General features: G+C 51.1%; 1 protein-coding gene across 1 annotated transcript in view; it reads left to right on the top strand.

The window, feature by feature from the left end:
• Positions 1–24,787, top strand: part of ATP10A (ATPase phospholipid transporting 10A (putative)) — a 112,691-nt gene that overhangs the window by 45,547 nt on the left and 42,357 nt on the right. Inside the window, exons 2-3 of the mRNA XM_033100357.1 lie at positions 9,571–9,775; positions 24,616–24,701. Of these exons, the coding sequence (XP_032956248.1) occupies positions 9,571–9,775; positions 24,616–24,701 (291 nt within the window). The remainder of the gene's footprint in view (positions 1–9,570; positions 9,776–24,615; positions 24,702–24,787) is intronic.

Raw genomic sequence — 24,787 nt, 5'->3', positions numbered from 1 at the left:
TGGGCGGTGTACATTCAGTGAGTGCGGTGTGCATGCAGTGAGTGTGCAGTGTGCATTCCGTGGGCGGTGTGCATTCAGTGAGTGCGGTGTGCGTTCAGTGAGTGTGCGGTGTGTATTCCGTGGGCGGTGTACATTCAGTGAGTGCGGTGTGCATGCAGTGAGTGTGCAGTGTGCATTCCGTGGGCGGTGTGCATTCAGTGAGTGCGGTGTGCGTTCAGTGAGTGTGCGGTGTGTATTCAGTGTGCGGTGTACATTCAGTGAGTGCGGTGTGCATGCAGTGAGTGTGCGGTGTGCATTCAGTGAGTGCGGTGTGCGTTCAGTGAGTGTGCGGTGTGCGTTCAGTGAGTGTGCGGTGTGCAGTCAGTGAGTGTGCGGTGTGCGTTCAGTGAGTGTGCGATGTGCAGTCAGTGTGCGGTGTGCGTTCAGTGAGTGCGGTGTGCATGCAGTGAGTGTGCGGTGTGCAGTCAGTGAGTGTGCGGTGTGCTGTCAGTGTGGTGTGCATTCAGTGAGTGCGGTGTGCATGCAGTGAGTGTGCGGTGTGCAGTCAGTGAGTGTGCGGTGTGCTGTCAGTGTGGTGTGCATTCAGTGAGTGCGGTGTGCATGCAGTGAGTGTGCGGTGTGCAGTCAGTGAGTGTGCGGTGTGCTGTCAGTGTGGTGTGCATTCAGTGAGTGCGGTGTGCATGCAGTGAGTGTGCGGTGTGCAGTCAGTGAGTGTGCGGTGTGCTGTCAGTGTGGTGTGCATTCAGTGAGTGCGGTGTGCATGCAGTGAGTGTGCAGTGTGCATTCCGTGGGCGGTGTGCATTCAGTGAGTGCGGTGTGCGTTCAGTGAGTGTGCGGTGTGTATTCAGTGTGCGGTGTACATTCAGTGAGTGCGGTGTGCATGCAGTGAGTGTGCGGTGTGCATTCAGTGAGTGCGGTGTGCGTTCAGTGAGTGTGCGGTGTGCGTTCAGTGAGTGATGTGTGGCCCTCGCAGAGGACACTTCGGGCTGAGCAAGCTGGCCTCCTGTCTTCATTCTGCAGAAGCCAGATGCCCTTGTAACCTGGGGACAGTTCTGCTATGACAGTGTGCAGTCCTTCTGACTTCCCCTGGATGGGCCAGGGTTTTCCATCCATCCTGGCTCATTTGAGCACTATGTTCCATGCACACATGTGCTTTCCACACCCATCAGGGCCATTTTTTAGAGCATGTAGCTTTTAGGAGACATCTAGAAGAGAAAATTTTAGGCAACACTCTTTATGCAATGGTACAAACTACTGTATCTTTGGTCGTTTGGCTACCATAGGGCCCCACCCCAAAAAGTCACTGCCCTGACTGCTCACACTGACCCTGACTTCGGGTGTGTCTGGGGGGGTGGGATGGGTAGCTAGTGCTTCAGTTCTGGGTGGAAAGAAAGCACATTCTGGATGTTCACAACAGATTTGGGTTAAGTTCATACTGCAGATATTGCCATTTCTGTTTGAATGCTGAGTTCTCACCCACTTTTTAAAATATGTTGGTCCTGTAAACGTGTCTTTAATATTCCATTACCCAGAATGTTTGTCCTGGGTGCTTTAAAGCGACAGTTCCCAGCCTGGGGCAGTTCTCCCCGCAGGCATTGGGCAACGTGGGGGCACGATGCAGGCATCTCCTGGATGGGGCATCCCACAAGACAGCCCTCCCCATAAAGAATGGTCTGTCCCCAGATGTCAGCTGTGCCAGGGCTGAGAAATCCTGCTTTAAAGCTATATCTCTCTCCCTGTTGTATAATGAGTGTATATTAAATTGGGGGTAATTTTAGAGTTTCGATGGGTCTTTCCAAAGTGCTGTGAAAAATTTCAGTCTGTCTCTCTGAGTATCCCTCCCCCCTCCCACATATACACGCACTCCTTCGTTTGTCCACAATCTGAAAAAATAATCGTAATTTCATGAAGGGTTTTCTTATCCTCCAGACATCAGGCCTTCCTTGGCACCAAGGATTGTTCCACGAGATTCTTGGCTCTCTTGCCGTGAACCTCCCACTTAGGGCTTGTCCCACTGCATCCCGGTTTCTCGTTTGTTCTGTTTACTTAAGAAAGTGCTGTGTCGCTCTCCCTGTCTGTGCCAGAGGCATTCTTCAGTCTGACCTTGCCTGGGAGGTCTCGCCAGGCTCGCACATTAGGTTAGTTCCATGGTCTTCCCTTTTTCTTAAATGTGTTCTGTAGATCTTTCTAGATACTTTCCTTTGAACCTACCTCGACCTTGAGCCATTTGGAGGAAAAGAGCATGCATTCAGCTGTCTTGTGAATAAGACACGAAGCGTCCAGATGTTTCTGGCCACATCTGGCCAGCTCTGTTTCTGTTGATGCAGTAAATGAAACACAGTTTTAGTTAGGACATGCCTGACTTATCCAGGGGACTTTTTAGCAACAGGAAATGCGATAACTAACTGGTAAGCCAGAAGCAAGTTGGTGTTCATAAAAGAGTTTTCTCTCCATAGCTGAATTGTTCTGTGTCACTGAAACAGTATAGACTGATGCTAACCGTGTAATCTCATTTCCAGAGGGACTGTATGGCAAGCTGCCCGACCAGGTGCTGTGTTTCACCTAACTTTGTGAACAATTACAGTTGTCTTCTAAGATAACAAAATAGCAGCTCGCACTTTGATTCCAAACCACAAACCCACAAGTCAAATGCAAGATGTCACTTGCTGCTCATTTGTAGTTTCTGGTGCCACTTAATGGCGGGCTGACGTCCTGAGAAATGCGTCCTTAGGCCATTTCGTCACTGTGTGAACATGACAGAGGCACATACGCCAACCTGGATGGCCCAGCCCACTGCACACCTGGGCCTTGCGCTCCTGGGTTACAACCAGGGACAGCACGTCACTGCACAAAACAGCACGAGATGAAATCACGCACAAGAGAAAAAGACGGGTGAGGCTGCTGCCGGCGTAACACGGCTACTGTTTAAGGCAGACGTTTTTATAAGTAGGAAGAGACCACTCTGAAATAACGATAAAAAGTATCGCCGAGTAAATACGTAAGCCAGGAACATGGTCGTTTATTACCGTTATCAGCTATTTTGTACTGAACATAACCGTATGTGCTTTTATACGACGGGCGGTGCAGTAGGTGTGTGTACACCAACACCACCACACACACACACATACACACATACACACACGAGTGATGCTACAGTGTCACAAAGGCTACAGTCACTAGCCAATAGGAATTTTTCTGCTCCATTATGATCTTATGGCACCAACTTGTAAATGTGGTCCATTGTTAACCGAAATGCCGTTCTATATAGCATGTGACAGTATTTCTGAGTTTATTAGTCAAAATCAAGCACTTAAAAAAACAGTGGGGAAAAATCGAGCCCAAGAAAATGGAAAGGGAAGTCAAAACAGAGCCTCACTCAACTGAGTGGACCTGTGGAGTGGGAAGGGCTATGGGGTTTGGCCGTGTCTGCTGGAGGAGACCAGAGAGGTTGCACAGACCGCTGTTTGCAGACCAGGACCCTGAGGCACTGGACGACGGGTCCCTGAGCCCTGAGCCCTCTCCTTCCGTGGGGCCTCTTACTGAGTGTGAGTCATTCACTTGGTGACGTGATGTGTGTGCCCGAGTTCATGACCCTTGACGGAGACTGGCCCCATCTGAGATACCATCCCTCGCTTTCATCATTCCAGAACCAGCCGCTTAGTACTGTTTGTAACTGTTTTTCAGGGGAGGGACTTTTGAAAAACAGTGGGGCAGCTTTGTGCAGAAGTGACCTGTGAGGCACCTGCAGGGGATGCTGCCCTGTTTGTAAACCCACCAGTTGGTCCACAGCCTGCTCCCAAAGTGTCAGCTGTGCCCCCAAGTTGGGAACACTTCTCGACGCTGCCAAGTCATCCCGAAGCCCTAAGAATAAACTGCTCTCCTGCCCCAATGACAGCCGACCTGCCACCCTGCAGCCCCAGAGGGAGTTCAAGGGCCTGTGGTGGGTGGTGTCTATCTGCTGCAGCTCAGAGGGTCCCGGCTGCAGGTGGTCTCAGTCTGCCAGGGCCCACAGGGCACACTTCCCAGTTTGTAGCAAAGACCAGAGTGGGTGACTTCAGCCTTGGACAGACCCTCTGGTTGTTTGCAAATAGGCAGGCATTTTGGCAAATAGACTGCAACCTACTGTTCCTGTCACACTGCACAGATCTGGGACAGGCTGCCTCCCCACCCTTTTCCAAGCGTAGTGGGGTTTTTTTTTCCTGGCCACAATGGTCTCTGGATTGCATGGTTGACAAGGGAAAAAATGAAGAGTTTTTGGCCTAGAACTTGCAAAGTTGACTTCCCTTAGGGCCACCAGATCAGATGACTGAAAAACCAGCTCCATGGATCCACATCAGACAAGTCTGGTCCTTACCGTGCAGTTTTGGTGTGGGACTGGACAGGTCAGTTTTACATCCATAAATGGGAGTGTAGGTTTAGGATTGTGTAGGACTCGCTGAGATAAAGTGGTACTGAGAGAAGCTGCACCTTTGGTCCTGTTGTTGTTACTGAGGTGGTGATGATGTCTTGATATCTGCCGGTGTTGGCCAAAAGACTTGTCCCGAGCTGCTAGGCACCCTGAAGCTTGTCCAGGAGCCCCACTCCTGGAGATATTCCTCGGTCTTCCAAAAGACTGCTCTCTCATGCAAGCTGGGCATGAAATGTGCTTCAGTGGTGAACAGGTTTGGAAGGGGAGAAAGAAGTACCTGGGATGTTCTGGAAGGTAACCTGTGTGATCTTAATGGGTATGCATTTTCAGGGGTGCACCACCAAACGTTGCAGTTTCAAAAAAGGAAGTAAAAATACAGTGATTGTGCACACACTCCAGGACTATTTCCTGACGTGTCTACTTGGCAACACAAGGCATAAGGGGAGGGGGAGGGGTGGAGGCAGGAGGGGTGGTGCCCAGGACTCCTGCCCGCCCTGCGCCCACGGTGCTTGGTGCTGGTGCTGGGTGGGCACTGAGGAGCTGTGGCTGCTGGTCACCAGCTGTCCCAGCCCCACCCCTGCCCCGCCCTGCTGGCTTCCCCACCCTTCTTGTCACCCAGGTGGTGCTCTGCTGTCACCACTGGGTTCCCTCCCTGCCCTGTGGCAAGACTAACAAACATTTCTGAGCTGGAGTCCTGAGGCCCTGCATTCCGCGCCAGCTGCAGGAAAGTAACAGTGATGTCTACGCAAAAACATGCTTTCAACTACTTACAAGAATTCCTGTGCACTCCGTAAGTCAGCTATCTCCTCTTAGGAAATCGTTTGCTTAATAACCTTAAAAATGTAACTAGCACAGATAGTGTAACTCAGCCGAAACACGTGACTGTTCACTGCTTGTCTTTCAGTAAAATGTATCACTCGTCATCCTGAGGTTTCCTTTTTCTTTTTCCCCTGCATTGTGTTGTTTTGGACAAAAAAGACTCAGATAAGAACTGCAAAGCTTAGCATGACTAATTATAAAATGCTGTTACCAGATTTTCCTAGAAGAGGAAAGCTAATCATAGAAGCTTCACTTTGGCCTAAGAACCGACCTCCCAAATTTTGTTCTTGTTTTTTTTTTTTTAACCCTGTGTCAGAAAAATGACACTTTTCCCACCCATGACCTTTGAATTCTTGGCTCAATGCCCAGAGTCTGTGGAGGAATCGTGCACCATACTTACAATGCTCATGACACAGCCCATATTTCCAGACTGCACATTTTCAGAGTTTCCCCACATTTTAATACATTATTCAGGCCCTCCAATGGGCTTCCTCTTCGTGGGGAGAAGGGAAGGCGTCTGGATTTTAAGCAGCCTCGCTTTGCATTCTCCCGTGAATAGTTTCTCTGTGGTTTGCATATTAGAAAGCTGAGAGCCAGGAGACGTTCGGTTAGCTGCACGCTGCGGGAGATGGCGTGGCAGGAAGCAGGAGGCATCGAGCGCATGCTTCTGTGCACATGGCAGTGCTGTGTTGGTTTCCAACGCTGTCTAACACGTGCTGGCCACTCAGCAGCTGAAACGACACCAACGTGTCATCTCACTGTTTCTGGAGCTCAGAGGTCCAGGCACAGGTGGGTTGGGTCTGGCCAGGCTGTCACCTGTGGCTCGGGGCTCTTCCAGGCGCCTTTGGGTTCTTGTCTGTTTGCACCAGGACCCCGTGCTCCTGCTGGCTGAGGGCCAGGGGCCACTCTCAGCTCCTGGCCCTGGCTGCTGGCCCTCCACTGCCCTCTGACACTTCCAGTGTCTGACTTCTTGTCTCTGGCCTTAGGCCCAGATTGACTGGGCTTGTTTGGCTCCAGCAGACCCACCTATGGTCCCCCGTTCTTTAGCTCCTAGCCCCCTGACTGGTGGCCTCAGTCACCCTGCAGGGTGCCTCCTAGCAATTCACAGCCCCCACCTCGCTTGGGGTGGGGCTCTTGGGCCATCTCAGAATCCTGCTGCCACATGGAGTGGCACCTGTCCTTAGAAGGGCAGCACGTGGGCAAACGAAACAGCGCTCCTTCCTGAAATGCTACACACGGATCTATAGCACTGAGGACAGGGACGATTTAAAACCTTGACACTCCAAAAAGTATGACGCATGCATCTCAGGAGAAGCCTGGTTGTGGGGGAGACCGGCCGGCATCTGCCCCGGGGAGGGGGGTGGCGGGGGTGGCGTTGGGAGGGCTGGGGGGGTTGCAGCTCAGGCATTTGCAGGGAGGCCCGGGAGGTGCACCCCGGAGACTTGTCCTGTGGAGGGGATGGGTCACCATCCTGTCTACCCTGAAATGCACCCACAGTGACCTGGGGAAAGCGAAGGCAGATCCAACTCGTGTACCTGCTGCGTCCAGAAGCCCGAAGAAGAGCGTTAGGCGGAGGCCGCGTCAGTGGGTGTAGCTATGTCTTCTCCGTGGTGTTTTGCTGGGTGCAGCTGTGGGGGTGGGACATATGCCTGTGGCTGAACCCCCTGGCGAGTGTGCTGCCTCTGCTGCTGTCCTTTTGTCCCTGCTGCCTGGGCGTCATGGGAAATGGAGCCAATCGGGGTCCCTCTGCTCAGAGGCCACAGCAAAGCACCCTACTGGGTGGCGTGAACAGCAGACAATTGTCTAGCAGCTCTGGAGGCTGCACGTCTAAGGTCAAGGTGAGGGCGGGGCCCGGTGTCTCCCAAGCCCTCTCTCTGGCCTGCGAGGCCATCGTCTCTCCTTTTCTTAAAAGGACACCCATCACATTGGATTCGGGCCCTGCCCCGTGGCCTCATTTCAACTTACTGGAAGACCCTCTGTCTAAATACACTGGCGGGGAAAAAATAAAGAGTAGACCTTCCTCTTGAAAAGCAGAGCTACTTATATATATGTTACATGTAATGTGTATATATAACGTATTATTATATGTAATATATTGGCATATTGTTTTATTATATATAATTATATTTTATTAAAATTATTTAAAATATACAATTATTTATGATTTATACATAACTATAATTGTTATATATTATTTATAAATAATAAATATATATTTTATAGTATATATTACGTGTATGTACATATATAAGATACAATACAGTCTACAATATAGTGTACGTAATATATAGTCTGTATCGAATGTATGATATAATTACTGTAATAAAATTCAATAAGAGAAAAGCAGGCCAAGTTCCGCCGTGCTGGTCTTCTTTCACAAGGGATCCCCCAGGCCGTGTTTTCAAGGGTCTTGCTGCTGTGGGGATTTCTGGGAGCTGCCTTTACGCAGAAGCCAGCACGCTTTCAGTCCTGGAGACACTCTGCTTCCAGGTCTATGTTTCCTGTGGGTCCTCCCACCAGGACTGTCACCAGAGGTCCCTCGCTGTGGCTGGCTGCTTGCGGGCACATCTGGGGGCTGTGTCGGCCTCTCCTTTGGGGCTCCAGTGCCTCCACCAAAGTCTGTTTTAAAAGCGTGCTCTGATGGGGCAGGTATGCTCCTGTTTTGAGATGACAAGGCAGATGGAAGGAAAGCGGCCGTAGTTTTGATGAGTTCTGTAAATGGACTGTGGCTCAGGTAAACTGAGCAGTGTCGTGCCTCTTCCCTCCTCCCCTGGTCCCGGGGCCAGGTGGGGACCACCGGTCTCGTCACACCAAAGCCCATCCAGCTCACTCGCAGAGCATGCACTGCCCTCTGTGATGAAACCGGGACTTAGCTTCCAGAAAGTCTCTTCTGGAAAAGGACAGACCCTTGCAAATTCCTTTGTACTACTTTCCGTGAGAACCCACCAGGTGGTCGAGATCAGGAAGAAAGGCTATGGAGCGACTGCTTGCCACGTTATCAAGTCAAGGTGTGACCTTTGCAAAAGGAAGTAAGCACACGGTTAAGTGTTGTTTCATCCGTCAGACACCAAGGCTGTGTGTCCTGTCCATCCAGTGCGTACAGGTCAGTGAGTGGCTGGATAGCCAGGTGATTGAGTGCCCTTCTTGCTTATCTCGGAGCCAGGGGACCTCAGGTGGGAGCCTGCGGGGCCTGTCACAGCTGGAGAAGCAGGCTGCAGGAACTCCTGGCCTTGACAGGGGTGTTCAGCTGGTCCGGGAAGAACACCTTTGTGCTGGCACTGGGACTCCTGCAGCCCCAACGGGGCGCCACCTAGAGGCGTGGTCTCACCTTGCGCTCACTCTTAGGACAGTTGTATCTCATTGATCTTTATTGGCCCTATAGCCACTAACCTGTGCTTTGCATGCAATTGGTTTGGTGGATTTTGAATTCGAGGAATACAAGAAAATACAAGTGGCATAAGATGGGAAGGCATGCTTCCCTCTCAGCATCTGGGGCAGCTGATGGCTCGGAGCCCCAGGAAGTTTGCCGCAGGTTCCCTCAGATCCACAGTGTGGGTCAACAGACGTGTAAAATTCTCGGTGCTTCTCACCAAAGCTCAGGCGTCAGGTAGACGTGGCTGACTCGGTCCACGACCTGTGGACCCACTGCCGATGGGGACAGTTAGGAGTACAAAGGCTCTGCTTTCTGCCTCTCTGAATATGACTGCTTTAGGTGCCTTATGTAGGTGGAATTCTCCAGGATTTGCCCTTTTGTGTCTGGCTTATTTCACTCAGCATAATGTCCTCCAGGTTCACCCATATTGTGGCAGGTGTCAGAATTTCCTTCCTTTTCATGGCTGAGTCATATTCTGCTGTGTGGATGGACCACATCTGCGTATCCATCCATTACTGTTGGGCATTTGGGTTGTTTGCAGGTTTTGGCGGTTGTGAATAGTGTGCAAGTACCTGTCATTTGGGGGTACATACCCAGAAGTGGACATTCTAACTGTTCTCGTGTTCAATTCAGTAGCATTTAGTGCATTCACAGTGTTGTGCAACCATCCCCACCCACCGTGTAGTTCAGACATTTTAATCACCCCAAACGGACACTGGTACCCAGAAAACAATTTCTCTGTTTCCCCTTCCCCCGCCCCGCGCAACCACTCACCTACCTTCTGTCTCCTTGGACCTGCCTGTTGTGGACATTTCGTATGAATGGAGTCACTGTATGTGGCCGTCCTGAATGTTCTTTCCAAAACCCTTTGTGCCGATGACGTTTTCCGCACACCTGGGAGCGGGAAGCATGGTTCGGTGGGCTCCGCGGCCAGCCGCCCGCCACCTGGTTAACGCCGCTCTCTCCCCAGGGAGGAGAAGCGGTACGTGACCCGCTTCTGGAAGGAGATCCGCGTGGGCGACTTCGTGCGGCTTCGCTGCAACGAGATAATCCCCGCAGACATCCTGCTGCTGTCCTCCAGCGACCCGGACGGGCTGTGCCACATCGAGACCGCCAACCTGGACGGGGAGACCAACCTGAAGCGCCGGCAGGTGGTGCGCGGCTTCTCGGAGCTCGTAAGTGACCCGGGCTTCCCGGCGCTTCCCGGGCGTCCAGGCGCCAGAGCACCCCTCCATCGGGCGAGGCTGCTTGGCTGAGTAAATGGGGGGGCACCCCGACCTGCCTGAGCGCACGAGCGGCCTGCTGTGGGGGGCAGGACCCAGGTTTGATGACTGATTTACCCTCTACACTTCCGAGTTTCTCAGACCAGTATTTGCAGTCCCTTTAAACTCACCAGGGACACTTATGACCAGCTGACGTCCACGTTGACCCAGCTGTTCTCTAAGTTACTAAATGGTAACACCCCAGAGGTGATGGCCGCTCCCCTCCAGGGTATTTCTGAGCTCAGCGTCAGGTCTCCCGTGACTGAATTCTGCGCCTCAAGTCAGACACAGCGTGGAAGTCCCCGGCCCCAAAGCCCTGTCCCAAGGCCCCCCCCAGGGCCCCGCCCCCAGGGCTCCCCTCTCAGGGCCCCCCAGGGCCCCGCCCCCAGGGCCCCCCCAGGGCCCCCCCCTCAGAACCCCCTCCCCCCAGGGCCCCGCCCCCAGGGCTCCCCTCTCAGGGCCCCCTCCAGGGCCTGCCCCCAGGGCTCCCTTCTCAGGGCCCCGCCCCCAGGGCCCCCCTCTCCGGGCCCCGCCTCAAAGCCTCACGTGCACAATGAGGAGGAGGAAGGGGGGCTGGGCTCTGACCACCCGCGCTCCAGCCGTGTTGGCGGCTCTGTCCACGCTCCCTGCCCCCCAGGTCTGTGCGAGGGTGCGAATGCGAGGTGAAATTTCAGTAGCCGCACCCTCGGGGCCAGGACGTGTCTGGAGGGGGTGGGCTGCTGGTCACTTGTCCTCTCAGTACCTGCTCTGTGGAGTCTCCCTCAGCCTGGGAGTCTTGCCCTCAGCTTGGACTGAAGGAAGCTTTGAGAATTGCCCGGGGCAGTGAGTTCCTGTGGCCCCGGAAAGATGCCCCAGGGGAGTGTCACCTACTGTGTGTCAGTGTCACCCATTGGGGGTTGTCTCCCTCTTTCACTGAGCCTCTCTGTGCCCTACCGCAGGAGAGCCTGGCCTTGGGATCAGGCCCAGGCCGTGTCTCTGGGGCAGTGGCTGGCTTGCCGCCAGTGGATGTCACCAAGGCACTGCTGGCATTTGGGCAGGGAGGGAGGGGTTCCTCGAGCAGCATAGTTTGGGGGCTAGCGTCTCAGCCTTCTGATCATGAGGATCCATGCAGCTTACCTATGGTCACCGTGACAGCCGGAAGTGCCTCTAAGCACAGAAGGCCAGAGACGCACATGGGGCTCCCCATTGCCGTGGCCGGTGGGACTGGTGAGCGGACACTCATTACCTCCTCCTGCGTGCTGGGCCCCCCGCCAGCCTCCACTCACCTCAACAACCATGTCCTCATGGCCTTTCGTGCCAATATGTGTGAGTGAGCTGCCTCAAATCCTTCTTGGAAGGAGGCAAAGCAAACATAACAATTAAACACAGGATGTTTAAAAATGGGGCGCTCTCACCCCAGGTTAGGGGAGCTGGTGGAAGGGTTTGTTAGGGACCCCTCGAGTCCGGGCCATTGGTTTCCAGCTTCTACAGTGATTGTGCTCCCGGGTTTGGTGATAAACATGGGCCCATCCTGCTCTGTCTCCAAGTCCCCAGACCACGCCTTCGCATGTTGTCCTAAGGTCGGCCGCACTCCCAGGTGTGTCCACTGGTCTCCCAGACCGAGAGTTCCCATTGCCTGTCCTGTCCAGGGCACAGCTCAGCATGTGCACTGACCTGAAATCAGCGAGGAGCCTATGCTACCCTCTCGGCCCCCCTGATCTCAGACGGGCTTACAAGGGGCAGCAGGCGGCACAGGCTCCAGTGTCACCCTCCAGAGCAGCAGCAGCGGCAAGGCGGGTGACAAACTACGTGAATGCACATGAATAATTAACGGGTGAAACTTGGGACAAAGTGGGAGGGACATGGGTGAGAGTTCAGAACTGCAGAGCCGGGTGTAGTTGCTGGGGAAAGCCACCTAGGTCTGTCAGCTGTCACAGTAACTTCCTCGTTTCCTAGCTTCTCAGTGTACTTGGCAGCTGAACCCAGGAGCCTGTAGAGCCTGTCCCACCCATGCGTTTTCCAAACAGCTGGGACACTCAAAGCTCAGTGGTGCTTTATGTAAATGCTGTTTGTAAGTAGGACATTAAAAAGTGAAGGGGGGCTGCAGCCTGTCACACCTTGTGTCTCCCTCCTTTAGGCCTGAGGATGTGAATGGCATCGAGCTATAATTTAGTCAGTGTGGCCAAAATTAACCAGCATTCAGTTCTTATAAAAAGATGTATCAACATCCAACCCTTCAATATGCAGGCAAATCCTCGTACCTGTCATTGGTATATTTTTTTCACTTTCTCTTTTTTCCCCTCTTTCCCTAAATGTCTGAAGACATTTTCCTGGTTCCCCTTCATACATTATTATTCTGGAATTTATTATTATTATTGAATGTGTGAGCCATCCCATGGAAAATAGAACTGTGGCTTCTAAAAGCCCAACAGTCAGAAAGCTGGGGTTCTGTCTGCAAGGGTACAATGTCGAGACCAGTTTGGTCCTCTGTATTTAGTGGGTTTTCACAGGAGGGCGTCGGCCAGAGTCTCAGGGGCAGAACAGGTTCCTGTCTGATACATAGTGCAACGTGGCCACTTGGACAAATGGACCATTGGGAGTGGTGGCTCCTAGGAAAACGTGCATTAGAAGCGATTTGCACAACTTGAGTGACAAAAGAGAGGACCTTGGCCTTAGTGGCGGGCTGGGTGCGTCCGGCAGGGCCCAGCCTGGAGGAGAAAGCCCTCGTGATGCAGTCAGGCAACGTTTCATGTGGAGAACTCTGGTCGGGGTGGGTGGTGAGAAGTACAGAATACAGACACAGCTGGTGCGGGGAGCCGCCTGTCCCCGGGGCTGGGATGGTGCCCAGGGCACAGCACCCCCAGGCTCAGCCCTGCACTCACAGGATGGCAGAAAAACTCCTGAGTGGCTGTGCCAGCCAGAAGTCAGCCCTGAGGGCACAGGGGAGCCATCTACAGGTAGGTGCCGGCGGGAAACTTTCAACATGCCCTTGGGCTCTGCTGGAGCCAGGCACTAGAGGTGCCACCCTCCGCGTGTGGCTCCAGTGGTTGTGGCTCCACGAGCCCTGGAGAAATCTGTGCCCCTGTGTCCTTGTCCTGGAGAAACCCCAGGGGGCCAGGAGGTGAAGAACCAGGGCCAGCCCCTTCCTTCTGCCGCGTTCCTCCAGCGCCCTCTACTGACCAGGCAAAAACCTGACTGCATCCTCTCCCTGTCCAGAAGTTTGCTTCCTTGGGAAGGATGCTAAGAAAGAGGGACCTGGTCCCAGAGATCAGCGAGGCTTCCAGAAGGAGGCCTTGAATCATATTCTGAAGGGTAGGAGGAGGAGGGTTTGGCTGCCAGGTATTTAGGCAGTGACCCAGGTCAGAAGGTGTCCCAGGGGTGGCAGTAGGATAATACACGTATTTATTGAAGAGCTTTGGACAAACTGTATGGATTTGAGGGGCTCGAAGCAGGAAGGCGGCGTGTGTGGCCCCCAGTCAGACCCCCGAATCCAAGAACAAGAGTGGGGTGGTGGCTGCAGGACCCTCAGGCCAAGGAAACACAGGTATTGGGACTTCAAAAGAAACCTCTGATGTAAGAGTTGGAGTCAGCTCGCTTTCTGCAAGCAGTAAGAGGGACCCTGACGTGGAACGTGAAGCTGTCGCAGCAGCAGCTCGTGTGCTCAGGCTTCCTGGGGGCCAGGCCTTCTCAGGCCTCTCGCATTTGTAGTAGTGCAAACATTTTAAAACAACCACATGAATTTTTAAATATCAATCGTGTGAGGTGACAATTGTCACAGACTTTTATGGATGAGAAACAGAAAGTCAGGAGTCAGGAGATGCTGCCCCGACACTCTGACACCCTCGCCCCTGAATCAGGGTGGTCGGGCGCCGGTTCCTGGTCCTGTCGCCTCCTGAGTTGGCACGGGGGCCCTCCAGCATCCCTGTCCTGCCCACTGTACTGGGCACCGCGGTCACTTCGTGCGCACTTTCGTTCAGACCTGCAGCCCTCCTCCTCCAGCCATGAAGCTGCGTCCAGCCACTTCTGTGGGCAGAAGTTTCTAGTTCATCTGTCACATTTGCATGGTCATTTCTGCAGATTGGGAGCGCCCTAGGATGATGGGTTTACATCAACGTTGTTTTTCAGAGACTCGTTTTTATGACTTTTTCATTCCTTTAACAAATAGTTATTGAGCTCCTGCTTGCTTCAAACGCAATTTTGGGCAATGCATTGACCCGACAGGCAAGCATCTCTCCCTTGTGTGCGGACACGACCTGTGCAAACAGCAAAGCAGCCAAAAGGCGGACCAGCCATAGGTGCTGAGGATGAAGCCTAAACGGGGTGGGTCCTGCCAGGTAGGTGTTGGCATTGCAGGCGGGGGTGGCAGGCAGACCTCCCTGAGAACAGCCAGAGCCCATACCTGACATCTAGGAGGTGACTTCTGTGTTAGTTGATTGGCTGGGAAGGAAAAACGTAAAAAAGTTCCTTCAGTTTGTCTCTTGGATGGACCTGTGGGATCAGTGGCCATAACCCTGGCTATACCCATGAAGCCATCTGTTTGGAGCCATCATGGTGAAGTTTGCAGGAAGAGCTGAAACCACACGCCTGCCGAAGCTAGCTGTTCCCAGGCTCTGTGGGTGTGTATACGCTCATGTGCATGTGTGTGTGCCTCGGGCACGCTCCACTGAGGGAGGAGGAGGAGACCAGTGTGGAAACTGCCCTAGGCTGGAAGGGGTCTGAGAAGCACTGCCCTAAAAGACGTAGCTCGTGTCCAGACCTGCCCCGATTCTAAGATAGTGATGGCCGGTCACTTTACACAAACATTTTTACTACATTCCCACCAACATTCTCAAGCAGTGACAAAGCACAGCAGCCTTTACGAGGGAGGGGCAGTCCTCCCCCAAGGTACTTAACAGAGCTCAAGGAGCTTAGAAAAACGACTTTAAAATTCCAAATATATAGGAGAAAAAGTATGATTTTTTTAGTTTGTTTTTATCTACACATGCTCCCAAAATGATCTCTACCACAAGAAAACGAGAGGTGAAAAAGTCTGGTTTGCAAGATAGTTCTTGGTCCAAAACAGCTTTTCCCTTCAGCTTTTCAGGTTGTTAGTCTTTAATTAAATTAGTTGCATTCTCTGCTATGGAATTGAAGGAGGAAACAGTGTACCCTCTAAAGGAAAACACGGACAGCTGGCTGAGCGTGTTACATAGTTCGGGTCAGTGTGATAAGCCTTTACAGGAAGATCCATGGTTTTCTTTTTGCATATTGAAGTCACTATTTAGCCATAATTTATTTTGTGGGGTGTTTTCATTGCCAGATTTAACACTCACATATTTTTGTCAGAGAATATTAAATATGTAACAGGAACGACTTTGAGACAATAACTGTATTTAGACTAAAATTTTAATTCCAGCAAGTGTGGCCACAAAGCAGTTTGGCTAGGTAGGTAATACAGTTTTCTGAGGCATGCTGTGCCTTAGAACATCCACTGCGTTTACTTTATCGGGAATGTCAGTTTGGTTGTATAATAAGATTCTTTTGTTTCTCGTCCTGGTAACTTTGCCATGATTCTTTACAGAGAGTAAAACACTGTGATGTTACAGAAAACAGCGAACTGCTGTGACCCTTGATAATCTCAGGCCAAATGGAAGTAGTTATCCAAAGAGATTTTCTTACAGTATATGGAAACTTGAACGTTCTTTGTGTGTGTTTAACTTCACACATTTTGTGTGGTTGAAAGTGGTCTTTTTTTTTTTTTTTCTGGGAAAAAGGCAGAGCAATAAGAGGTTTTTGTTCTTTTTGTGTGTGTATGGTATACAATGCAAAATGCTATTTTTCTCTCTGGCTATATTTTCATTGTAAAAAGAAAGGAATTTACTTAAATTCCCACTTTTCTAAATGTAGTTGAATTGCATCAGCAATTGCAAAGGGTTTGAGGCTGTGTGTATGTGTGCGTGCGTGAGTGTGTGTGTGTGTGTGTGTGCACGTATGAGTGAGCAGCAAATGAAAGCCGAATGAGGTGATGTTGCTTTTGTCACTGTCTGTCATCTTGAGCTGTAGGAGTGGATAGCTGCTCTTCCCTGGGCTAAGACATAATGTGCTAGAAGCGGGCTGACATGCAAGAGCATGTGTTTAGAGCATCTGGACTCTCAGTCTGGTGACTGAGCCCATCCTGTGCACCTCGTGCGTTAGGTGACCGTGCCAGGTGCTACAGCCTCCGCTCAGCAGCCCGTGGGACAGTGCACTTTTTGGGGGGCGTCTGTGCCTCATGCTGTCTCCCTCCTACTTGTTTTGTGAGCAGAACCCCCAACAAGATGGAGTGTCCCTGTATCTATGAGACCTGTCCCCACGCTGCGCTCCACAGCGTTTGAATTCTTTGAGTTGCCCCAAGTTTCTGAATTTGAGTCTTTCCCCACTGCACCAGGAATGACGGGGGAAGCTGACGAGTGCTGCCAGCGGAAGGCAGGACGTTGCTTCTCCTTTTGGTGTTAGTGAGTTTCGCCTCGCCACGGCTGAGGGACATGGAGGCAGAGGGATCTGTTCACACATTTGCACACTCATGATAATAGTCACGAAAACCAGAATCTGCCTTGAAGGGAGGCGAGCTTCAGAAAACACTGTCACCCACAGAGTGTGGGGCAGCGGGCTTCCTGACGACTCTGAATTTTAACTTCCAGTTGAGTTAACTCTGTATCGAATAAATCAGGGCTTTTCCGCCACTGCTGGTGAGTGATCCATGCTGTGGGGGGTGCTGGGACGTGACTTGGAGATGTCACCCAGCTGAGATCAGGCCTCAAGCAAACTCTTCAGTTTGTCGGTTTTCAGTAAAGACACGTCCTGCAGTCTGTCTGTCCGGATGCCTGGTGCACCCCGACCCACTATAAAAAGGGTGTTATTGCCAGTGGGGACAGGACTTCCCCTGGGGTCCAGAGAGCAGATACTTAGGTGTGTTTGGATGGGGTTTCATAAGTTCAGAACTGAGCCAAAGCTTGAAAGTCACTCGCACACGAGGCTTACCCCGATGAAAGGTGTACGTGTGACTCTTGTGTCTTTGAAAAACAAAGGGTAAAATACTTCTCACTCCCCTGTGATGGCTGACTTTTCAGCAGGCCGCACCCCCGTTGGCCAAAAATGGGCCCTTTCATTTGCGCGGTAAAGGCGACCAACTTCAAAGGATTATGGATTTAGGTTTGTTTTGGATGGAACTTCAAACAGCTGGTTTGCTCATCCGGCTTTTATCGAGTGTTTTGGAGCCTTGACCATCAGGCAGGAAATTTGTGAGGACAGACCTTGTGAAGTTGGCGTCTGCGTTCGGCCCAGTGAGACCGGCGCTGGCCACGGGAACCTTGTCCAGAATCCTGAGTGCGGGCCTTTCAAGGCCGACATGCCGGGTGGGTTCCGTAGCTGACATTGGACTATCTTAGGCATCAAAGATCGGAGCTCAGGACCTGGGTGTCAACAAGACGGGAGCTGCCATGCCTGCTCTGAGTGTCCCTGGGCGCCAGGGTCTTTGTGATGGGAGATCCTGGGGCGGCACCACCCAGAACCTGGGAGGGGGCTCTGTGTCCATGTTCAGAAAGCCCGGAACCCTCCTGGTGGTGACAGCGGGACCCCACAGCTCACCCCCAGCAGCACCAGCTCACCCTCCCCCGCCCTCACTGTGCACCAGGCTCTCGGAGGCCCTGTCACTGTGTCCTCTGATCCTCTTGAGGCTTGTTCCTGGGTCACGGAGAGGCACAGAGGGCCTCAGCACCTTGGCTGGTGATTCTTCTGACGCCTCTGTCCTTGGCTTGGAGACAGCCGTCTTCTCTGTGTCCTCACGTGGTGTCCCTCTGTGTGTCCTACTCTCCTGTTGTAAGGACACCAGTGACAGTGCACTAGGGCCCATCCATATGGCCTCATTTTAACCTAACCGCCTCTCACAAGACCCCGTGTCCCAGGAAGGCCACAACTCTGAGGTGCTGGGAGTTGGGACAGACGGATTTGGAGAGGGGACACAAGTCATCCCGTAACAGTGCAGCTCAAAGCTGGTCATCTCAAGGCAGCCCACTGCTGTACCTCCCCCCCCCCTGCCCCCGGCCCCCCTGCCCCGGGAGGGTCCAAGGGCTTTCTCTTGACGATGCGCTAGAAACCGGAGCCCTAGATGTTGGCCAAAGGCTGCAGCCTGCCAGGAAGCGAACATTCAATACACAGCATGTAAAAGTGCTGTGAGTGACAGTGCATCACAGAGAGCAAGAGTTTGACTATGGGGCAGATTTCAGAAGTTTGCTTCCAGTTCTTTTACACGTGCACATGCGTGTGTGCACACGTGTGCATGTGTGTACCTCAAGGTATTAAGAGTTAACGCAATGCCAGGACAGAAATCCTTTCTCCTAAATAATCTCCCTCAGAAATAGGGAAAACCATTCACCCTTGACGGAAATCCTTTGATCTTAGAATTTCCTTCTAGGGCAATGTCATTTCCATTGGGCACAATAGCCTGTTTGTCTTATTCACCTGTCCATTTCCATTACAAAAGGGATCCCAGGACTGGATTTACATCAGTAGTAAAAAGAGAGCTTTTCTGACAGTCACTCTCTTACAAGGCTCCGACCCAGACCTGGGGGGCGGGGGCAGACGGGTGACAGTGTGACCCAGGGCCTCTCCCGGCCTGTGGCTTCCTGCTCCACTTGGAGTATGTGCCTCTGATTGACAGGAGTGCAGTGGGAAATATTTGCTCTTATTTAAGAAAAGGAAGCCATTTTTTCCGATTACACATTTCAGAAAAAGTCCACACTTAACTGTGTTGACCTGTGGCGGCAGCAGCAGCAGCCCAGGCACCACTTCTGTCCAACGATGCCCAAGGAAACGCAATACTCTTGGGTTTTAAAGTTTAAAATATAAAGACAAGCTGCAGGCACGCACACACCCCTGTGGCTGGCACGTGTGCTCTGCCCCTTAGGAGGTGTCTGCCCCAGAACCCTGATGTTTACCCAGCTCAGCTGAAATTGGACGCCTGTCCTTGGCAGAGGTCAGCAGGGCGGACCCCTCCAGTGCCTGTGTGGGAGACGGGAACAGTTTCCGCCTGTTGGCAGACTGACTGCTCCAGGGCCCTGAGGCTGTTCAGGGAAGACGCCTGACTTAGGTGTCGGGGCCACTCAGGAGGGGCATAGACCCTTGTTTATCCAGAAGTGCTTTCTGGTTCAGTTACTTCGTCTAATGTTAACATGGCTACACTAGCTTTCTTTTTGCTACTGGTGCCAGATACATCTTTGTTTTCTTTTCACCTTGTCTTTTTGTATCTGTATGTTTTAGGTATATTCCTTATAAACATCACGTAGGGTTTTTCTATTCATTCTGACAGTCTAGAGTTTTATTAACAGATTTTACTTGGTTACTTTTAGTGTCATTGGTGTGTTTCCGTGTGACGCTTCCATCTTTGTTTTTAATCGGTGCTACCTGATCTGCTTTCCTTTTTGTCTTTTCTAGATCTTGGTTGGATTCTTTTTTCTTACCTTCTGGTTAATCTCTGATAGCTTCGGGCAGGTATGTTTAGTATTTTGCCCAGTGTTTCTCTTGGCCCTCCGCGGGATGCTGGGTCCAAACTGCCTGTCCTCAGGGCAGGACAGTTTTCCTTTTGCATCTCGATGACTGAGTTTGTCTGGTTGTGGTTTAGAGTTTCACGATCGTTCCACCATTTCAGTCTCAGAGTCATTCCCCCAGTAAGAACGAGACCTCTCTTCTTTCTGTCCTCCATCCTAGTTTCCTTCCCACTCTAGTAGATGTAGTTTGTCCTGCGTGGGTACCAGGGGGCCTGTCCCCAGGGCCCGCTTCATAATAAACGCATCCTGTCCCCTTCCGCCTGCCTGGTAAGAGGAGGTGCCTTTTCTCTTAGTGATTTCCCAGACGTGACCGGCTCTCACCCGCGGCCCTGTCTGCTCTTGCCAGTGGTGAAGAGGGATGCTGAGCAGACAGGCTGACTTGGAGGCTGGCGGTGCACACGAGCCCGGCAGCATCCTGTAGAGTGTTTCATGCTTGGCACAGTGTCAGATTAAGAGCAGATCCTTTAGGAGGGCTATCTATTCTAGAGAACAGCTCGCATAGGTTTTGAAGTTGGTTTTCTGTGAAGCAGCTCTTCCTGCTCACTGTCTGAAGGCATAGCCAGTCCTTAGATTCTCTTAAACACATCTGATAAAAGAAAAAGCGGGGCTCTGTTGGCCATCACAGCCCATGAAGCATTTGTCGCTGGAGAGAATGAATGCAAGGCATTTGGTTCTGAGAATTCAAGCTCAGAGCCGGCACTCTGAGCCTTTGAATTTTGCCACCATCTGAAGTAAAGCTTCAAGGCTCTGACTGAAACAGCAAGGGGGCAAGGGAACAAAGGAGGACAAGGCACAGCTGGCGCTTTCATTTCCAGGTCCGATGTACAGAGGAAGGCTCGCGTTCTACTTTCAAACCAAGACAGATCTACCTGGTCTCTAAGGTGTGTGCTCATGACAGGCAAATGTGCAATTAGGAAAAGAAGACAGCAGACATCTCTTGATCAGTTTCCCCTGAGCTGTCAAAGGCATGGAGCTTCCGGAAGCCTCCTGCAAGGCCCGTGGAGACCCTGCTGTCCGTCCCGTGGTCTCTGTCAGCTTTGTTCCCCTGGAGATACTGATGCCATCCGGGTGGGTGTCCACTCACAGATGTGGTCCCGTGCGTGTTAAGTGCCACCCAGTGCTCTGTCATGGCCTGCTGTGCCCTCCTGCTCAATATATTTAGGACACATTACATAATGCAGTCACAACTATTGCAATTGCAGATTAAAGAGTCACTGAAACGTGTTTTGTGATCATTCTTATTCTATTTCTATTTGTACTGGGGCATGAACTCCCAGTGTAACACTGAATCTACAGAGCTGATTGCAGAAAAGATACTTTGATTTAAGGCTTCTCACTCAGTTGACATCTCCTGCCACCAGTAGCAGGACGCCTACAGTTTCATTCCGGTTTTTATTTATCTAATAAACACGAATCAAGCATCCACGTGTGCCAGGGGACACCACGGTGGAAAAGACAGACTCACGTTGTAGGTTAACTAATTGACCAGATTGATTTGGCAACACAACCTTTGCAGTAAATCCGCACATTCATTCGTTCGCTCATTCAGTATCAGGCTGTCTGCCCCGTTCAGCTCCCACAGCACTGTAGTAAATACAAATTGGATTGAAAATGCAAAATGAATGTTGGGGTAACTGTGTCATTAATTTGGGTTAAAGGCTTTGCTTAAATTAAGTCAGATTTTTTTTGCTTTTAGTCAACAAATAAGCAGTTGGATTAGAAGCTACGAAGAAATCATCTTATTTTGCTACAGGTGGAATGTGCTTGCACTTGTAGGAGAGGGTCTGTGCTTTCTGGGACATCACAGGGACCCGCATGGCCTCACTGGCTGTCCCTCCTGCCCCAGTGGTCGGTGACAGGCCCTCAGCAAGCAGGAGGTCTAGGCCCCCAGGGCCCGGCTGAAGCTTATGGTGCATGAGATCCTTCCGGAATAAGCACCCGTCACCCGGGCCGTGTGTGTTCCAGGCTGTCTCCTGATCACAGAGAACCTGAGGTCTAGTGAAGGGGCAGGGGAACCAGCTCCAGCCAGGCAGTTTAGGGGGCGGTACAGGCTTGGAGCAGCACCCGCCTGTCCTACCTAGGCCAGGGGCCGCCAGGACCAGAAGTGCAGAGGGCAGTTAACCAGGTAGAGTCAGGGGTGGGGGGAAGGCAAAGGAAGCCGCGTGGGGGTTGTGGGACTCTCCGGGGCTCCTCCCTTGGCAGGAACGGGTGTTGGGGAGGCAGTGGACCAGGGCAGCTCCGGGACAGAGCCTGGCCGCCGTGCCAGGATGTAGATGTCATCCTGCGTGCAGCAGCTGGCCGGGTGGGGCGGGTACACTGGAGCAGCTCGCAGGGGAGCCTGAGGCCCTTGCGACTGGGACCATCTTGACAGTGGTAACTGGGATATAGTATAATCTCTAGAAGAAACAGCGATGAGTGAAGTAACTAGTTACATCTGTGGATTTGGAAAACAGAACTTTTCGAAATATAAATTCTTATTTACCTTTGTTGTGATGAGTTACTAGTGTAGATATTCAGTCGTACTTTCGTAATTACATAACTCGTGGTAACAAAATGAAATTACTTGTGTGTGAGGCTCTTGACACTGAAAAGTCCAGACCCCCTGGGCTGGGTGCTGCTTACGGTTAATTTCTCAGTATCAACTCTCAAGGTTTACTTCTATCTGCTTTCTTAACTTGTTTTTTGGTGGTAAAATACACATAACAAAATTTGCCGTTTTAAAGCAGACAGTTCTGTAGTGTTCATGTGCGACCAGCAGCCCATCATCTCCAGAATTGCAAATCTGCCCTTTTTTAAAAAAAAATAATGGAGTTAGCATGCTCAGAATAGAAGGGTGCACTGGGACCCTCTAACTCTGTCATGCTCCGGGGGGAGAGGTTGACAAAAATTTCGCTGATGGATGACTAGGGCATGACCTTGAGGCCAGTTTGGAATGAAGCAGATGGGAAGATGAGTGGCTGGAGCGATATTGAGATGTAGTTCACAAATGGAGGTATTATTTTGTTGCCAACTAAGTTAGAAACAATCGATGTAAGTAGAATTTTCTCATCTATAAGGTGTGCTCCAGCTGAGAAACCCTTTTTAAATAAAAGTGCGGTCTCTGTACTGTGTTTCCCCAAAAATCAGACCTAGCCGGACCATCAGCTCTAATGCATCTTTTGGAGCAAAAATCAATATAAGACCCAGTATTATATTATATTATATTATATTATATTATATTATATTATATTATACTATACCCAGTCTTATTTTACTATACTAGACTAATTTTACTAGTAAAATAAGACCAGGTCTTATATTAATTTTTGCACCAAAAGACACGTTAGAGCTGATTGTCCGGCGAGGTCTTATTTTCAGGGAAACACAGTATGTGTCTGCTGGGGCCACCATAACAGAGTACCACAGGTGGGGGCTGGGGGAGCTAAAACAACAGATGTGTATTTTCTCAGTGTTGGAGGCTGGACGTCCAAGACAGGATGTCAGCAGGATGAGTTTCTTCTGAGGCCTCTCTCCTGGCTTGCAAATGAGCCTCTTCTCCCTGTGTCCTCCCATGGCCAACCTTCTGTGTGTGTCTGTGTCCTACTCTCCTCTTCTTAGGACACCAGTCCTGTTGGATCCGGGCCTACCCAGATGGCCTCATTCTAACTCAGTTATCTCTTTCCAGACTGTACGTCCAAATACAGTCACATTCTGAGGTACGGGGCGGGGGATAGGGTCTCAGCATATGAACTCAGGGGGTGCAGGTGAGGGGGTGCAACCCACAGCAGTCGCTATTGCTGTGTCAGGTTCTAAAACTCCTCAGCTTCCTCCCCAGTTCCAGAGGAAGCGGATGACGCAAGCATCCCAGGTCCCAGGCAGCATGCATGTCCCCGAGGCACGTGGCTATCGGTAGGACATTACCAGTGGATCAGTGACGTCCCAGAGACAGAACGTCCTACCGTTCCTGAGCCATACACAGTAAATTTTTCTTAAAAAGAATAATAAACAGAGACAGAACATTTTAAGGCTCCCGCCTTGGCTGCCAAGGACAATTCGGTGTCTCTGGAACTCACTCGCTTCGTGACCGTCCTGGGCACTGGGTCTGCACTGGAAAAAGCAACCACTGGCTTCAAGATAATCCTCAGCTTTAAATAAACAGGGCAGCTTGAAGCATAGCCTGATTCTGGAAGTAGAGCCCGAGGGCCCGTTGCAGTGCCAGGAGAGAGGAGCTGATGGCTAATTCAAATTGAAGAAGAGCCTTTGAAAATGGCAGTTTAATTCCAGCTACGAATTGAGCGACTACCCCCTAGCGAGTCTTCCTTCTCACATACATGACCGTTGGAAAGCAGCCAGACTGACTTTCCAGTGGCTCCCAGGATGGCTGTGTGTGGTGGGTGGTGGTAGCGTAATAATTACCCGGTGGCGTCAGCAGTATTTATGCCACTTCTGTGATTTTTAATCATGTGCACTTTTTTGGTGATGGTACCTTGTGTGAGCCAAGACAGTTCCATTGCTTACCATGTTGTGGCACTTGACAGAGAAAAGAGAACGGCACACCAGATCGCAGAGAGCTGGGTTTTAAAAATCCAGTAACTGAAGTCAGTTATTTATACTGAAGGCTTATTCCCTCTATTTCCGCCTTTCTCCTTCCTCCGCATTCCCAATCTGTTCATATGTTATATCTGTCAAGGGCAGAATGAATGAAAGCCTTTCTTTGCGGTGAGCTGTCGTTTTTATCACTGAGCAGAATAATAAATATAGAAATTGCTGGCTTACGCATTGGTTATTTAAATGTTTTGCATCAAATGTCTATGAAAGATTTTTAGCGCACATTGAAGAAATGATACTTTATGGTAAGTTTCTATTTTCCAGATGGAATTTGCGTCTCTAAATCTATGTAGGAAATTGGAAGGTGCTGGACTGTGTCAGAAAGCCAGGCCACCCCTTCCATGGTCACTGGTTTCCTTTTCTCTTATCTGCTATTCTCTTATTTCGCGTTAGAGCAGCAGGCTTCTCGGCTCTCTGCTCACCACTGCTACTAATTGTTCTTCAGTCTACAAGATTAGTTATCGCTGCTGACAGCAATGAACAGGCATGGACTGGGCGCCCTGTGCTGCTGGCACTCCCAAGGGCACTCGCCCAAGTCCTTCCATGAAATCCCGAGCCGTGGATGTGACAGAACATAGCGGCCTCCGCCCAGACTTCTCTAACATGTGTGTGCTGTTATTTTAGGTCTCCGAGTTCAACCCTTTGACCTTCACCAGCGTGATCGAGTGTGAGAGACCCAACAACGACCTGACTAGATTCCGGGGCTGCATGTGAGTACCACACGTCTGCCTGAATGTGTCCTTCTGTGTGACAAGCTGTACACACATACACATGTACATATATATGGACATGTACA

The sequence above is a fragment of the Rhinolophus ferrumequinum genome, chromosome 28 (genome assembly GCF_004115265.2).
Source record: "Rhinolophus ferrumequinum isolate MPI-CBG mRhiFer1 chromosome 28, mRhiFer1_v1.p, whole genome shotgun sequence".
NCBI classification, from domain to species: domain Eukaryota; kingdom Metazoa; phylum Chordata; class Mammalia; order Chiroptera; family Rhinolophidae; genus Rhinolophus; species Rhinolophus ferrumequinum.
The sequence above is the reverse complement of the archived record's forward strand: the minus strand, read 5'-3'. Positions and strand labels throughout refer to the sequence as shown.